The 15397-nt window shown below is 55.3% G+C and overlaps 1 protein-coding gene across 9 annotated transcripts; it reads right to left on the reverse strand.

The window, feature by feature from the left end:
* Positions 1–3402: 3402 nt before the first annotated feature.
* CCDC9B (coiled-coil domain containing 9B) lies at positions 3403–12666 on the reverse strand. 9 transcript variants are annotated; one of them, XR_007128686.1, is made up of 13 exons: positions 12499–12656; positions 11533–11646; positions 11137–11244; positions 10362–10514; positions 10134–10259; positions 9324–9523; positions 8971–9029; positions 8317–8370; positions 8119–8218; positions 7467–7509; positions 6496–7383; positions 6210–6329; positions 3403–4134 (listed from the first exon to the last, which is right to left on the reverse strand). XR_007128686.1 is itself a non-coding variant. In XM_047737321.1 (11 exons), the coding sequence occupies exons 1-11, from the start codon at positions 12508–12510 to the stop codon at positions 6838–6840; spliced, it is 1539 nt and encodes a 512-aa protein (XP_047593277.1). In that variant the 5' UTR covers positions 12511–12666; the 3' UTR covers positions 3403–6837. The 9 variants fall into 9 exon arrangements, 3 of the variants coding, with proteins under 3 accessions (XP_047593277.1, XP_047593278.1, XP_047593276.1); XR_007128685.1 differs by having other exon boundaries at positions 3403–4555; XR_007128687.1 differs by lacking the exon at positions 6210–6329.
* Positions 12667–15397: the final 2731 nt, after the last annotated feature.

Here is a 15397-nt window from a genome sequence, read left to right on the forward strand (position 1 = left end):
GACTAAGTTTGTTGGAATCCTTTCTTTCCCCCATGATGCTGAGGTGTAGAGAAGGGTTTCTGTGAAGTTTTAAGCATAAGAAATACTTTTCTTCCTAATAGCTCTGGATTTCTGCACAGTATGAGACCACAGCTTGGGAAGCTTTTCTGTCTACCTTGTTTTTCAGTTTTCACTAGGGAATTCTCAGATACTGTGTTCTTCAGTTGAGTATTTATATCCTGTTTTGAAATGCTGGGTGGAGAGCATCTACTTGTTTCTACATGTTTCTTTTAGGGAACCGAAAGGTCAGGTCCTGAGCTTTAGGGCTACCGCAGCTATTAAAAGGGGTAATAATTGTCCTCCCCTTCCTGTCTGCAGAGAATGGAGGTATTTCTGGAATTGCAGTGCGATAACAAAAGGACCACAGCTGTATACTTTTTTTTTTTTTCTTTTGGTCTCCCTCAGTGGAGGGATAGACCCCGATAGCTTTGCTCGTTTCTTGGGACCAGCACTGAGCTTGGTGCCTGGCACAGAGCCATAGGTGCTCAGAGGTTGTTGGTCTGGTTGATTGTCGTGTTAGATAGAAGTAGCCCCAGTATCAGTGTGGTGTTGCTGGTGTAATCCATTTGCGTTCCCACATCCACAGCCCGCAATCTGGTTCAGGGGAGTTGATGCCTGAAGAGAACCCATGCGCAGACCACAGTCTGTTTCCAAGGTGAAGGACTTGGGCCCCATCTGCCTGATCTTTCCAGGCACCGGAAGTCTCCAGCTCTATCCCACGCGGTGCTTAGCAGGGGCAACATAGATTATGTGTCTCATCCATTGCCCCCTCTGCCCTGGCCCCATGGCCCAATGCGGAGCTGTGAAAATACCTGCTTTCTCGACGGTTTTTGTCACACCTGTTTTACTTGCTGACAAAGTTTGTGGGTTTCTGCTGCCACAAAACCTGTGTTAAACTCTTTGTTCTCTCCAGTAGCTAATTAAAAAAACACAAAAACAATTTTTCCCCCCTTAACGACACACCCAGACTCCATCAGGCTGTCCATCCTCAGTGCAGAAAAAGCCATGCCTCCAAGTCCTGCACTGTCTACATGAGTCACCTGGTCAGGAAGGAGCACCTGGGCCAGACCAATTTCCATGCATTCTATAAACATTTGTTAAGCGGCTATAAGGGACCAGAAAATTCCCACACTGTTCTCTCCCTCAAGCCATTTACAGTCATGCCAACAAGAATCTACCTTTGTTACTGCCCTGTTTTCTTAACTTCCAGAACCTGTTTTTACAGTAGCTTACCAGTTAAACGCAATAGAATTCTAACTTCCCTTAGAATATTTTCCACGAGCCACTACTATTAATCTGAGAACTATTTATTCACTGCCTACAGTGTGTCAGGTGGGCCCCAAAGCCCCCAAACGGACTTGTCCAGAAAAGCAATTCCATTGATGACCAAGGCACTCCTTATTAATCCACCTCTCTCTGCTCCCTCTGTGTTCAGAGTCATGAGCTGAAGTCTCTGCCCAGCTTGTGACCTGGAGGCCACCTCCACTCCCTGTGGGTAGTCTGGGCAGGATTGCATCACACGGCAGTCAGCCTCTGTGTGCGTGGCCGTCTCAAGACATCACAAGGACCTGGGGGATGGCCGGGGGAGGGAGAGGCCATGTGCTCTCAGAAGGGACCCTGAACTGAAAAATAGGAAACTTGCAGACTCAGTAATGACACTGGTTAGGCCTTGGCCCCACTTTTTCCTCCTAACCCAACGGGAACTCATGAGAGCCACTGGAGGGAATTGATGTGAGATAGCCTGGAGATCTGGGGACTGAAATTACCACGTATACATAGGAGGTAACATAGTTTCAAGCGAGTGCCCATCCCTTTGGGCAAAATGATACCTGGAGAGAAACGTTATACCCCGACGCCCATCGGTGTCAACATCACCTGGGAACGTGTTAGAAATGCCATGTCTCGGCCCCCTCCCAGACCAACCGAATGAGAGCTTCAGAAGGTGGGGCCCAACTTTGTGTGTAACTAGCCTTCCAGGTGATCATGACACTAAAACCTGAGAACCACCGGCCCTGACTCTCCCTCTGATTCTGGAACTTAGGGTTTAGGTATTTTTGTTTTGACAGATGGCTACAAGGTGACTTTTGACCTTTTTTCTTGGTTGAAGCCAGCTGCCCTGCTGGAGAGAATGGAAACACCATATCCCCAGAGTTTGTAGGAAAAAGGGGAAAAGCCTGTGTTACTGGTTATTTTTGAAGGTGCCCGGAGAACTTGTCCAGGAGCTCGTTAAGAAGTATGCAGGCTTGCAAAAATCTGCTCTCCCTCCCACAAAGGTACTGTTGTGTCTGCCTCACCTCCCGCCCCAGGGCCGGCGCTCCTCGTGTCAGTCCTTAAAAGGAGCAGTGGGTGCCACATTCATTCTTTCTGGTGCCAGGTCTGTGCTGTTTCACTTCACTGGCGGCGTCAAGTGGTTGCTTAATGAGAGGCTGTGACGCAGGCCGGCACACTTGAGAGAAAGCAGCCTCAGTCTGTGCTTTCTGCAGCTCTGCTCCACTCCCTGCTTTCCCAACCTCGGGGTCTCCCCTCAGTGAAGTTGTGGTCACCCCGGGGGCAGCCCTCGCTCAGAAGAGCGGCTTGCTGGGATCTGTGGGTGCTGATAAGTGACTGGAAAGGCAGAGTGAAGTTGTATCTCTAGTTTCTCCTATTCCCTTGACCCCCCCCTTCCCAACCTTGTCCCCAAAATAAGAAGACATAGATAGCCACATGGGGATTATAGCTATTTCCTTTGTGGGTTTTTCTTTCCTTTTTTTTTTTTTTTTTTTTTTTTTTTTTTTTGGTGGGGTGGCGGTGGCTAGTACCATCTTTTCCTGTTATTCCTGTCCCTGAGGCCAGGATCAGGGCTGGAGTTGACTGATGGTCAAACCCTCCAAACGTGTGCCTTGCGAGATAGCTAGGGATTCCCCAGTTACCTGTCCCTTGACCATAAGAAAATACAGTCATGCTGCTCCTTTGGAGAAAACAAGAACAAAAACAAAAACTTAACTCTGGGAGGCATAGAGCAAACCCTACAAGGGAGTTTTAATTCTGGGGAAAAAAATAAGCAAAGACCGTGGTGGGAGTCCATGAAATTACCACTGACATTAACGGAAGAAAAGAGGAAACTCTTGAGTTATGAAAGTCGGTGCATGGAGTTAAAGGAAATGCTGAGGGCAAAGAACACCCCAGTAAGAGCAGGGTCCCTGTGTGAGTCTCTTTAACTCCAGTCGACTCCCCCAGGTGACCTTCCTTTAAGAAGGTCACTTCCCTGGAAGGCTGAGTAAACTTTACAGACCATCCCTTATTTCCTTGAAGTGTACTGACCCCAGTGAAGGTGAGGCCAAAAAAGGAGGTAAAGGAGAAAATCGAAAACAAAGTACACAGAGATCAAACCAAACAGCTACTTCATTTATTCAACACATTTGACTGAGTGCCAGGCTCCTGTTTCTACATTGCCTACTTAGTGAGCCAGGCATGTTTTGCATACTCTTATCTTTAATTTGTTTTTATAACCCTTCAGGGTTGTTACTGGCCCCATTTTGCAGCTAAGAAAACTGAGGCTTGGGGAGGTTAAACTTGATCAAGGTCACCCAGCTAGCCGCTGACAGACGTAGGTTAAGATTCAGTGTGTTGGACTCCAAGGCCTATGTAGGTTCCACTCTACCATGCTGCCAGTCCTCCAAAAACATACCTCCCTTGCAATCTGGTCTGCTGCTCCCTTCTGCCCAGGTGCTAGGGGCTCAGGACAGAGCTAGCTTCTGCCCTTTCCGCCCTCCTGGTTATACGGCCTTAAGTAAAGCTATCATCTCCCTACTCCTCTTCGGGCAGCTTCCTTCTCTGTTCCTCCAGCTCTGTGCCTGGGTTCCTGAGAGCAGTGTCTCATGAAAAACTTCCCACCTTTGAGGAGAGGCTTGTCGGTTGGAGAGGAGGTTCTAAGAGGAAATCTCCCAGCCAGGCCTTTCAACAAAGGAGCCAGGAGTTGCTACAGGCAGGCTTCATGATCCTGAGGTCTGTGGAGGGTGGTCCATGCTTTTCTCCTGCTCCATAGCTGGTTCCATCCGAAGGAAGGAGGGTGGCCACCATAGCTGCTGGTTCTCTTATCCTGAAGAAGTGCTCCCTCTTTTTTGAGAAAAGTTCAGTGATACTTGCCTGGCACTACAGTCTTCCTATAGGGAAGATGTCCTGGGCCAGTCTCTGCACTCTCCGACCCTTAGTGACTCCCAGGACATCCCGCGAGAGAAGCTCTCTTTCTTGATAGCCCTTCATAACCCAGCTTTCTCTCCTGCTTAGGTCGGGTTGTGAGGGCTGAACCAGAGCCCTGCCCCAAATCTATGTCCTCATCCCATAGTCAAACATACATTGGCCTATATACTCTTGGTAGCGCTGGGGGGTTGGGGAGCAGAATTCAAATTCTTGACCATGATTATTTTTGGAGATCTCTGAATTCAAGGACTCAGCCTGAATCTGCTTTTCCCCAGCTCCATCCTTTGGGAGTCATGGGTCAAGTCCAGGGTCATGCTCCAAATGTATCTATGGATGACTGGTGGGCAAGAGGCAAACTTGAGCTTGGAGTCATTCACCTTTACCTATTCCTATCTCACGGGAGTCTCCTTCCCATGTGCAAAGAATATTCCCAAGCCTTTTTAAAATTCCTCCAATCTGGGGCACCTGCGTGACTCAGTGGGTTAAGCCTCTGCCTTTGGCTCAGGTCATGATCTTAGGGTCCTGGGATCCAGCCCCGCCGGGCTCTCTGCTCAGCAGGGAGCCTGCTTCCCCCCTCTCTCTCTGCCTGCCTCTCTGCCTACCTGTGATCTCTCTGTGTCAAATAAATAAATAAAATCTTTTTTAAAAAAAATTCCTCCAACCCCATACCAACCTCTTCCACCCCCTTCACCTCATCCCATTCCCAAGCAACTTCCTCACTCCCCACTACAGGAAGTTGGCATCACCCACTCACTGGCCTCTTAGAGCGTCTTCCCAGGTGCCTCAGCTTCCCACCCAACTCTGAAGCCAGGAAGCCCCCACCTGGCAGGGGCAGCCCTCACCAGGTCCCCGATAGAGCCAGCAATAAGTCCTCAGAGTCTAGAGTCTGTCCGCCCCTGGCCCTCCATATATTCTAGCCCAAACCCTTCCTACTCAACCTGTGGTCCAAGAACGAGCAGCATAGGTATCTCCAGGAGCCTATTAGAAGTGCACATTTCTAGGCCCACCACAGACCTTACAGAATTAGAATCTGCATTACTCTGCACCTTAACGCGCAAGGAGCACACTGATCTGCTGAAAAGACACCCCCTACTCATGCTTCCTGAGTAGAAGGGGTGGAGGGCAGAGCAGGAGCCCGTGAGGAAGCTGTGACCCCACAGTTCAGCCCTCACTTTGACAGGACAACACTTGGGGATGATTTAGACACTCCCTAGAGAAGCCAGAGAGGCTGGGGAGGCCCGGGACCCCCAGCAGGGAGGACGAGCCATGGCAGGGCCAAAGGGGAGGGAAGCAGGGGGGCCACATGGGGAGATCCATGCGTTGTGAGAGGGGAAGGGGCACCTGCCTTTTCAAGCAGAGGTGAGATGATTCTCTGGGCTCCTACCACCATCCCCAGCTCCTAGCAGGCTCTTACAGCCAAGAACGTTGCCTGCTGTGCCGCCTAGATCTGCTGGATGCCTGGGTTTCTCCCTCCCTCTTGCTGGCAGAGTCACCATCGCCCACCGGCTGCACTGCTGCTGGTGGGTGCTCAGGAAATGTTTGTTGAATAGAGAGGAAGCCACAGCTTGTGTGGAGTCTGAATAATTCACCAGCCGTGGGCCTCAGGGGAGGGGAGGGAATGGAGACCAAGTAGGAAAGACAAGTTCTGAAGTTGTATTGAGCTAGATAGAGCCCCTTTCTCTGTCCCTTGTCTGAGTCCTTGCTTTGGTGTGCCGGTAGTGCAGGGGAATGGCGGGGAAGAGGAAGTAGGAGATGGCAGGAAATGGCCCTGGGCTGCCCTCTGCACCAACTCAATGCTGTCTTGATGGTACACTTGATGTCTGGCCTGGGTAGGGGGGAGGGTATCCCTGATCATGAACCCTCCCATCCTTCCGTGGGAGAAGAGGCTGTCCTCTCCCCACCCAACCCCAGGCTGTTTTAGAGAGGAGGCCTTCCCAGGGACTCTCTCTTTGGTGGAGGCTCTGCTCTTCTGTCCCCAGCTCAGTCCCTACCTGCTGTGGCCTCCCTTTCTTCGAGCCTCGGTCTTCTCTTGCAGAAAGGCCAGAGGCTGACAGCTGATGGCTGAGGTTCCCCTGGTTTCACCATCTTGGGAGTGTGGGGCTGTGAGTCACCTGGATGCAAGGCAGAGGCAGGGGAAGGAGCCCAGGCCTAGACTGGGCCTGCTGGCTCCTGAGGCTGCCTACACCCAAGGAGCCAAAGCCACAGGTGGAAAGAGAAGCCAGGCCTCGGGGTGAGAGAGGCCTGGAGTGCCAGGTGCTGAGTGCATCTGAGCCTCACCTTGCCATGGCAGGGAAGAAGTTAGTGGCCTGGGTGGCAATAGACCCAAGACGGGGCTCACCAGTCTCAGAGACCAGGCGTGGCATAGGACTATACCAAGACCTTTACCTGCAGGTAAAAACACACCTATACATGGGACATGCCTAGGGAATGTGCCCATGAGGTGTAAGGAAGGACAGCTCCTTGCCCTCCCAGTGTCCCCCCACTGGAGAGTTTGCCCAGCTGTGCAGCCAGACAGCCACAAGCCACCTGCATCCACACACCCATCCCACGCCAGACTCCCGCCTGTGTTCTTCCCTCTTCCTCTCCCCAGCCCGGCCCCTGTGCTCCCAGGAGTTTTACTCAGCATCTTCCTGCAGGGCCAGGCCCTCCTGTCCTGCTTTTCATACCTCTTGTGCCCCTTGCCCTTTGGCCCATTCCTCTGGGCGGCCTGCTTCGTGGTGCCAAGGCCTGCTGGGCCCCAGCCTTGCCAGACCTGTCTTCTCTGGGCTCTAGGGGCCTTGCTTCTCCCTGTGGCTCGGAACTAGGCTGTACTTCTGGCTCAGCCTGGGTGTCATTACACCCCAGGATCTGCTCAGAACCATCTGGTGGTGGCGAGGACACTGGGTTCTCCTGGGCCCCAGGCCTTAGAGTGAGTGCACACGTACTCTCCCCAGACCCAGGGCTACTGGCCCCTCCAAGAGAAAGGTCAAGGGGAACTAAGTCAGTGTTTTGTGGAGAGCTAGGGTTTGGACTGGCTATGGAGGCTCCTGATTCCCTTTTTGGGCCCCCTGGGGATCCTGGGGCTGGGATAGTTGCTGGGGCACTTGTGCGTCGGCCCAGCTCCGTCGGGCTCTGCTTCTGTGAATGTTCCTCCTCGCTCCAGGTCTTTCTGGTACTTTGACTTCCCTGAAACAAGAGATTGGCCCTGCTGGCTGGCAGATTCAGAGCTCATGCCCCTGGCCCACCCCATCCTATTTCCAAGCACCCACCTCCTGGTTCTGCGGCTCCTCCTTGACTTCCTTCATTTCCCACCTGTAGAAACACAGCACGTGGCAAGCCCTACTCCTCCCCACCCCAACTCACGTCCCTCTGTCCCTCTGTAGCCAGTGGCCCATGTTCCCAGGAAGTAGCCAGTGGCCCATGTTCCCAGGAAGCAGCCAGAGCCAAGGGTCTCAGAGGAGCCTCAGAGCCAGAAAAAGGCTCCAGGATGCTTCCCTTCCAGCCTGACCTTGTTCCCCATCCAGCCATTTCCTCCAAAAGCCACCCACTTGAGTGCCATCCCAGGTCCCCAGCTACTGTTTATGGCTGAGCCCGCAGCACCGAGTTCCATGGGGGCTCTGGACGTGTCTCTGCCTGCACCGCCTGGGAAAGGCACGCCCGACTTCCCAGGGGAAGGCAACTACTGTAATTACTGCCGGCCTCCCTGGGCACCAGGCTCTCGTGGCTCCCGCCTTTGCGGCTGGCCTCTCCCCGAACCTCATTAACCTGCTTCCAGGCAGCCGTCAGGCTGAAGGCAGCAGCCCCAAGGGCTGGAGCAGCCACCTGGACCAGTGCTGAGCCTGACCTCCCAGGGCCAAGGGAGATCCAGGAAATCAGGGAGCCCAGATGCTTCCCCCAATTTTGCCCCCTGCCATCTGTTACCTGCGGGCCCTGCCGGTCAGCCTCTCTGTCCCCCGGGCTTTGCTTCGTGTGGCCGACACCACTGAGGGTCTGCTGGGTTGCCCACCCCGAGTAGTACCACCTGCAAGAGATGGTCCACAACTCAAGAAGGGAAGAGGGTCATGGCAGCCCAGCTCCGTCCCCAGCTCATGCAAACCTGCTTCTTTTCTCTCAACTCACCTTTACCATCAAGGGACAGTGGTGGGGGTTGTGATTTCCGGTGGCTCCTGGGACCTAAGTGAGGCAAAGGAAATGGAGAAAGAGTGGGGTGATAAAGGATCAAAAGCAGTAACAGGAGTGTTCCAGGACCAGGAAGATGTCCATCTTTCTCTTGGTCCAGGAGTGGGTTTTCTGACTCCCAAAAAGATCCTGGGTCTGGGGATCAAGAGAGCTGGGTCTCTGTGCCCCCGTTGATGTTCCTGGCTAGGTAACTGGCTGAGTCTCTCCAGCCCCAGCTTCCTCACATGTAAAATTAGGGAACTAGCAATTCTAAAATCTCTGTTCCTCCAACAGGCCAGGAGCAGGGAAACTGGAGCTTTCGCCCATAAGGGACCAACCTTGAAAGGATCCCGGGGCAGATTTCCTTGTGAGCCTCCTCCCCTAGACCTTCTGAGGTCAGAACCCAGGGTAGGAGCTGTGGATTTAAGGGGTGGGAAGGTGCCCTGCTCTGATAATGAGGGAGAGGAAATAAGATGTTCTTCCATGCCTCCTTCCAGCTCCAAAAATAAGTGCTATGCCAAGAGACAGAGAAAGGAGAGGAAGCATGAGGGGACAGGTGCGGGTGCTGTGATGAAAGCCAAGGAGGAGAAGGGGCTGGGGTGGGTATTGACTCACCCCTGGTGCCGCCCTCCCTGGCCAGGCCCTCTTCCCGAGGCTTGCTGGAGTCCTGTAGCCTGTGGAGCCAGAAAGTCAGGCTTCTGTGGGGCAGACACAAGCTATAGCGAGACCCACACAACCCCTGCCTCCCCCAGCTCCAACCCTAGAACCGACGACAAGATAATGGTGAGCCCCCAAAAATGGGGACCCGGTGCCCACCCTCTCAGCCTAAGGTCCCACCAGAGAGCCCAGACAGACCTTAACCACCCTGGAGAGGGTCCCACCAGCCCTCCAAAAAGCACCCACAGTTAGTCCTACCCCAAGCCCCATAAGCATGTCAATACAACGAGCTCCCTAGCCCTGCCACCCACGTGGGCTTGGTCTTGTCCAGGTCCCACGGCCGACGCCAGTCACCCTGTGCGTCTCTGTGCCTGGCCACACGAGCCAAGTCGATCTGCTCCCGCTCCTGCTTCCACTGGGCATAGTCCCAGCCCACCTCCAAGGGTCCCCCCATGGGCCAGTGAGGAACCGAGCCTGGGATCAGTCCTGGACTCTGGGACTCCCGAGTACCCTGAAGGAGAAGACAGAACCATGGGGAAGAAGCAGGAAGCCTTGGACCTGGAGTGAAAATCTGGATATTATCAGCCCCTTCCCCTCAAGGTTTTGACGTCCCCATCTAAAAATGAAATCCATTCCATCTCTGACATGTTCATTTACCATAAGCACCGTTTCCAGTCACATGTTAGCTGTGTCTTTTGGGCAAGTTATTTAACCTCTCTGTGTATCATTTCCTTATCTATAGAATGGGGCTAATAATAGCACCTATCTGCTGGGTTGTTGCAGATGTGTGTGTGTGTGCTCCCAGCAGCAGTGAGCAAGAGCCAGGACTAGGGGCTGCTGCCACCTAGAGGTCACACCTGGCACACGGCCCACTCCCAAGGCCCCCACATGCTTGCATCAGAAATCCAATTAGGGTAAGGGGCTGACTTCTGACGCACCCTGTCAGGGTAAGGCCCACCCAATGTGGAAACTGGCCAGAGAAAGGAAGAAAGGGTGGGAATTCTTGCTGGGGCTGCCTGGGCCATGTCCCCAGAGATAGGGGACACAAGTGACTCAGCTTCTCCGCCTCTCCCAAATGATGACTACCATTTTCATGTCCCCATCCCCTCTTAAAGATGTACTTTCCGTGCAGAATCCGAGCTGACGGGCATCTTCATGGAGGGGGTCCGGCCCAAGCCCCTGCCACGTGACTCTTCTGCGACCTGGTTCCTTGCTCTGCTGGGCTTCTCACTCACGATCCGCTTGGCCTGGGTGGGGAGGGGGGGAAGCGGGGACAGGCAGCGTGGCACAGTCGGGTAAGAAGAGGCTGCTGGTCTGATGCCCTGGCTTCCCCTGCCCAACCTGCTCACCTCGGCTTTGTTTTCCATGGTCACAGCCAGCTCCACCCGCTCCCCCAGACAGAAAGTACCAGTGTGGTCATCCCCTCGCTCATCCTCAAGCATCTCGTCAGCTGCTCCAGGTCTGAGGGGTCTTGCCCAGTTCCGGCTGACCACCCGCTTCCCCTGCAAAATGAGATGCCATGCCCTCAGACCACACGGCCAGGCCAAGCAGGAGTCCTTTGGAAGCTTCCCCAGGCTGGGTTCCAGCCCTGGCCCTCCCTGGAATGCCCACAGAGGAGCGGACTCCCTGGGGCATTCACATGCCGGTGCCATGAAGTTATCCAGGGACCGGGGCCACCCCAGGGCCCAAGATGCCACAACAGCCTGTCATCTCTGAGCTGGGAAATCCAGAGCGCTCGGACAATGGGACTTTGTCCCTTGCACTCTGTTCCTGGCATTCAGCCACCCTTCTCTGTCCCTCTAGGGTTGGGGGCTCAGGAGTGGCCTGGGATTTAGAACACAGGCGCAGGGCTGTGGGTGGGGTCCTCCCTAACTTTCACATTCACCTGGAAAAGGGCTTGAGGAGGACTCGATTTGGTGGCCTTTCAGCTGTGGCCCTTTGGGGTCAGGGGAACCATAATGGACTAGGCTGCCTCAGGCTGGGAGCTGAAGGGTGAACCCCAGAAGTGGAAGCAGAGGAAACAGAGGAGCAAGAGCAGTTTCCTTTTTGGATTTGGACATGGGCTGGGCCTCCACCTCCTTACCACCCCACCCTCTCTTCCTGGGGTGGGGGAGGGGGGCTTACACCAGGAACCTGGCTGATAGTGACAGTGAGGCCATCAGGCTGGAGGAATTCTGCTGTGGTCACGGCCATGCCCCCCTGCTCTGCCTGCCGCCGGTCTTCCTGGATCTCCTGCGGGAGGGCCTTGGGTCAGCACAGGCCACGGCCCCCCAGATGCACACAGAAAGGCCTACACAGAGAGACACCAGTGGGACACCAGGGGGCAGAGGCACCACATCACAGCATCCCCAGGACGGACCCTCACAGAGTTTCTGAGAGGGACCACACCACTGTAACTCGGACCCCAGGCTTAGCACCTGCAGGGAAAGACCACAGTGCGAGGGCGCGGGGGAGGTCAGGGGGTCAGACAGGCAGTGCCAACCCAGTCAGTCCTTCCAGCTTCCATCACAGCCCACTCACCTGGTACCTACGTAGTAAGGCCTGGTTCTTCTTTCGAAGGGCAACTATCCTCCGGTCCAGCTCGGCATCCTTCTCTTCCTGCCTGTTCATGGGTGACTCGGCTCTGTGAGGCCCCTGCGTCAAGCGGGGGTGGCAAGCTCCTGACTGTTGTGCCCGTCCCTTATCAGGCCCCTAACTTTCACATTTACCTGAGAAGCATCTTCTTACTACAAATGGACCCCAGCCCCAGAGCTAAGCTTCCAGGGGGAGATGGCACATGGAAGGCCCCAAGTCCCCACTCTGCTGGGCTTGTCCACCTGTCTCTGCCTCCTCAGAGGCTCAGGTCAGGGCCTTACTACCCTCCCCACCACCACCACCACCAGCACCCCCACACCCACAGCTCCCAGCAGTGGGCCGCCCCTCCCCCGGGCTCTCCAGGGAGCTCCACCGCTGAGCAGAGCCTGGAATGAGAGTTATAAATGGCTCTGGCAGCGGAACCTGCGGGGACTGGGAAGTTGCCAGGGGATCCAGGAGGTCGGTGGGGGGCGGGGGGCGCTGTTTGGCTCCCAGGCCCAGAACCATAGTAAAAAGAGAGGCCCCGGCTCTGTGCTGGGCTGCCAGGCCCTGGGCTCCACTCCCTAGGCTTGTGCCCTGCCTGTGGGAAAGAGCCGCTCTCATGGGCCCAGTCTCTCCTGGCCTGGAACTGCTGGTAGTCAGGACAGAAGAGAGCCAGTTCCGTGTGCAGGCCCGGCCAGGGAGCCACCCAAGCAAGCCAGGCCTCTGCCCCTAGATCCCAGGTCTTTCCCTGTCTGGCCGCAGGGTCTCCATTGCAGCCAAAGGCCCCTGCCCAGACCCCAAAAGGCCTAGGCACAGCCCTCTTCCTCCCAGGCCCAGCCGTCCCCAGCTGTCCCCAGAGTGTGACCGCCTGGTGTCCCAGCCTCCTCCCGGCCCCAAGAAGCCCCCCGCCAAAGGTCAGGTGCCACTCACAGCTGAGTGCATGGTAACAGTGGGCACCGAGAGAATTCCAGAACAGCCCCAGGGGAGCCAGAGCAGGAGGGAAGCCGGAGCTGCAGAGCCACGGGAGCCGGAGCCGGAGCCAGGGCCTTTGCCGGCCTCTCCCTGCCGGCTTCACTGCTCAGCACACGAGATCATGTTGTGATTACAAAAGACTCCTCTGGGCTCCCAGCCAGGAATGCGCGCCGCCACCCCCACCCATCCACTCTCAGAGGGCAAGGACCAGGGCGCCGGCCCTGCCCAGCTCCTCTCCCAGCCCTGGCCCAGCGTCCCCAGAGACACAGGCAGGAACCTCTCTCTATCAGGTTGACCCCACACAGGGGGTCTGGCTGCCCCAGGCCCTGCCTTCTCTGAGGCTGTTCGCCCAGCAAAGCCCCAGCCTGGACCTACCTGCCAATGCACAGGCAGCCAACATAAGCCTCCATCTCTCCCAACAGTAAAGAAAGGCCTGGGGGATGCAGCTGAGCCCACCAGCTGTCCTAGTCTGAGGGCTCACACCGCAAATGAGCCCCCCTTTACTGTCCTCATCAGCTCTGGTTTAACTCATTTGGAGGGATCAAGAAGCTTACCTCCCCTAGGCCACCAAATACAACTACATACCTGAAATGACACCATTAGTCATTCCTTGACGTAGAACACTGGCTTCCCTGTATTTTAAAGCACAGCCACTTCTGAGAGGCTCAGGGGTTCGAGTCTCCCCTCGGTGTGTGGGGAACTGGCCCTTCCTGCAGGGCCCATACCACTGTAGCTTGGGGTCTGCCTACAGCCTTCCCTACCCAGGTTCCTCACTCCGGGCCCTTCCTGGCCTTGGTCCCCACAGCTGACTTTTAAGCCTCTCCCACCCCGAGAAAAGAAGCAGCCTTTCTCAAGAAAATCTCTCCCCAAATCTTCCCAGTACAGCTGAGGCTGGTCCCAGTGCCCAGGGGAGCAGCTGGCCTGGCAGTCCCACTCGTGGAGCCTCCAGGAGCTGGGGCTTGGGATAATGGGGGGGGGTCTCTGGATCAGGGGTACCTGTGGTCTCCTTCAATAGCTATAGGACCCCAACCTCTAAGCCCTAAAGGGAGGGTCAGAGATTCTCTGCATCCCCCACATCCCACCTGACCAAGCCTCAGTTTCTCTAATTCCAGCCCCACTGCCCTCTCTCTCCTCCCCAGACCAGCCTAGTCAGCCAGCATTTCAATCTCTGTTCCCCTTGAACCCTGTCTTCCTGCCCTCCTCCCATTCCCACCACGGTTAGCCTCTTTCCTGGCCAGGCCTTCACATAGTACCCCTGACCCCACAGCCAGTCTCCACAGCCCCAGAGTTCCCATCCTGCTTGGAAATGCCATCACACTCTCTCTTCCTTTCCTGCTGGATGTTCTCACTGAGTCAAACTCCCAGCAATGGTGACACACCCAGGCTCCTCTCCCTGAACGGATCTCTCTCTCTCTCTCTCTGCCTCTGTCCTTCTCTGGGCACTGCCTCAAACAGGCTGCTGAGTTCCAGCCTAGCCCCAGAAGGCCAGAGGCAGGGCCCTCCTGGTCCCCACAGTCGCTGGCCCCACCCTTCCCAAGTGTCGCTGGTGGCAGCCCAGCTTCCCACCGCCTCCCCCGCACTGTGGTATTGGAACTGGGAGGCCTGCCCAGCACCAGCCTGGGATGGAGAGATCCACCTGCTGAGACCTAATGTTCTCCATCATCTCTGGAACCCAGGCTCCCAAACCAGGTCTGGGGCAGTGGGGTGTAGCTAGAGGAGGCTATGAGGGGCAGGTGGGTGGGTAGGCTAGGTCAGCTGCGCCTCTCACTCCTGTTCCCAGCCAGAGTTGGGGTGGGACAGCAGCAGAGGAACAGGAGGCCTGGGTAGCAATCCAGCCGTCCCATAGGGAGGGCAACCCAGCTCTTCTGGGAGGGCCTGAAGGGAGAGACTCTCCTAACCCAGTGACAAAGGCCTCTGGGCCCCTCAGGCTGCAGGCCCATGTGCCCAGGACAAACCATTGACCAGATAGGACCCCGCAATCACTGGCCCCACCCTTTCCAAGTGTCACACAATATGTCAGACCTCAGAGCAGCCCCGACATTGTCCTGTATTCTCCAGAGTCCAAGGTGTGTTTATCTGATCCCCCACTGGACAGAAGCTCTCTGAGGGCAAAAATGGTGTGCCAAGTGCCCCCAGATCCCCAGGGCCTGGCACAGTGCCCTTCTAAACCCCAGACTCTGGTGTGCTTGGGTGGCTCAGTTGGTTAACTGTCTGCCTTCTGCTCAGATCATGATCTCAGGGTTCTGAGAACGAGTGCCACATAGGGCTCTTTGCTCAGTGGAGAGTCTGCTTCTCCCTCTCTCTGCCCCCACCCCTGCTTGGGTGCTCTCTCTACCTCAAATAAATAAATAAAATCCTTAAAAAAAAAAATAGGGGCGCCTGGGTGGCTCAGTTAAGTGTTGCCTTTGGCTAAAGTCATAATCCCACGGTCCAGGGTTCGAGCTCTGCATCGGGCTCCTTGCTCAGCGGAAAGCCTGCTTCTCCCTCTCCCACTCCCCCTGATTGCATTCCCTCTTTCACCATCTCTCTCTGTGTCAAATAAAGAAACTCTTTAAAAATAATAATAAATAAATCAATAAAAATAAAATAAACCACACATCCTCCCTCAGCGCTTGCAGAGCAAATATATGCGTGAATAAGCCATTCTGTCCTGTGCAGGCCCGTGGGTATCCTATGGGTATGTCTTTCTCTAACCAGAATGCACGCAGCCCTGAGAGAGGCCATAGGCTGTAAAGGGCCTTACAAAGTGTAGAGGACCCTTGTCTGGGGGAGGAAGGGAGACACCATGTGTCTGTTACTCCCTGTCACCACTAGAGGACAGCAGAGTCACAAAGCCTGGGGCGGTGGGGGCGCTCCT

This window comes from Lutra lutra, chromosome 7, assembly GCF_902655055.1.
Source record: "Lutra lutra chromosome 7, mLutLut1.2, whole genome shotgun sequence".
Taxonomy (NCBI): domain Eukaryota; kingdom Metazoa; phylum Chordata; class Mammalia; order Carnivora; family Mustelidae; genus Lutra; species Lutra lutra.

Excerpts from the sequence above, each read along its gene's own strand:
- CCDC9B (XM_047737321.1), bottom strand. Across the intron at positions 9,524-10,133 it reads GCTCGGATTCTGCACGGAAA|GGTACTCGGGAGTCCCAGAG; the intron begins GTACATCTTTAA and ends CTTCTCCTTCAG. Across the intron at positions 8,371-8,970 it reads CAGGGAGGGCGGCACCAGGG|GTCCCAGGAGCCACCGGAAA; the intron begins GTGAGTCAATAC and ends TGCCTCACTTAG.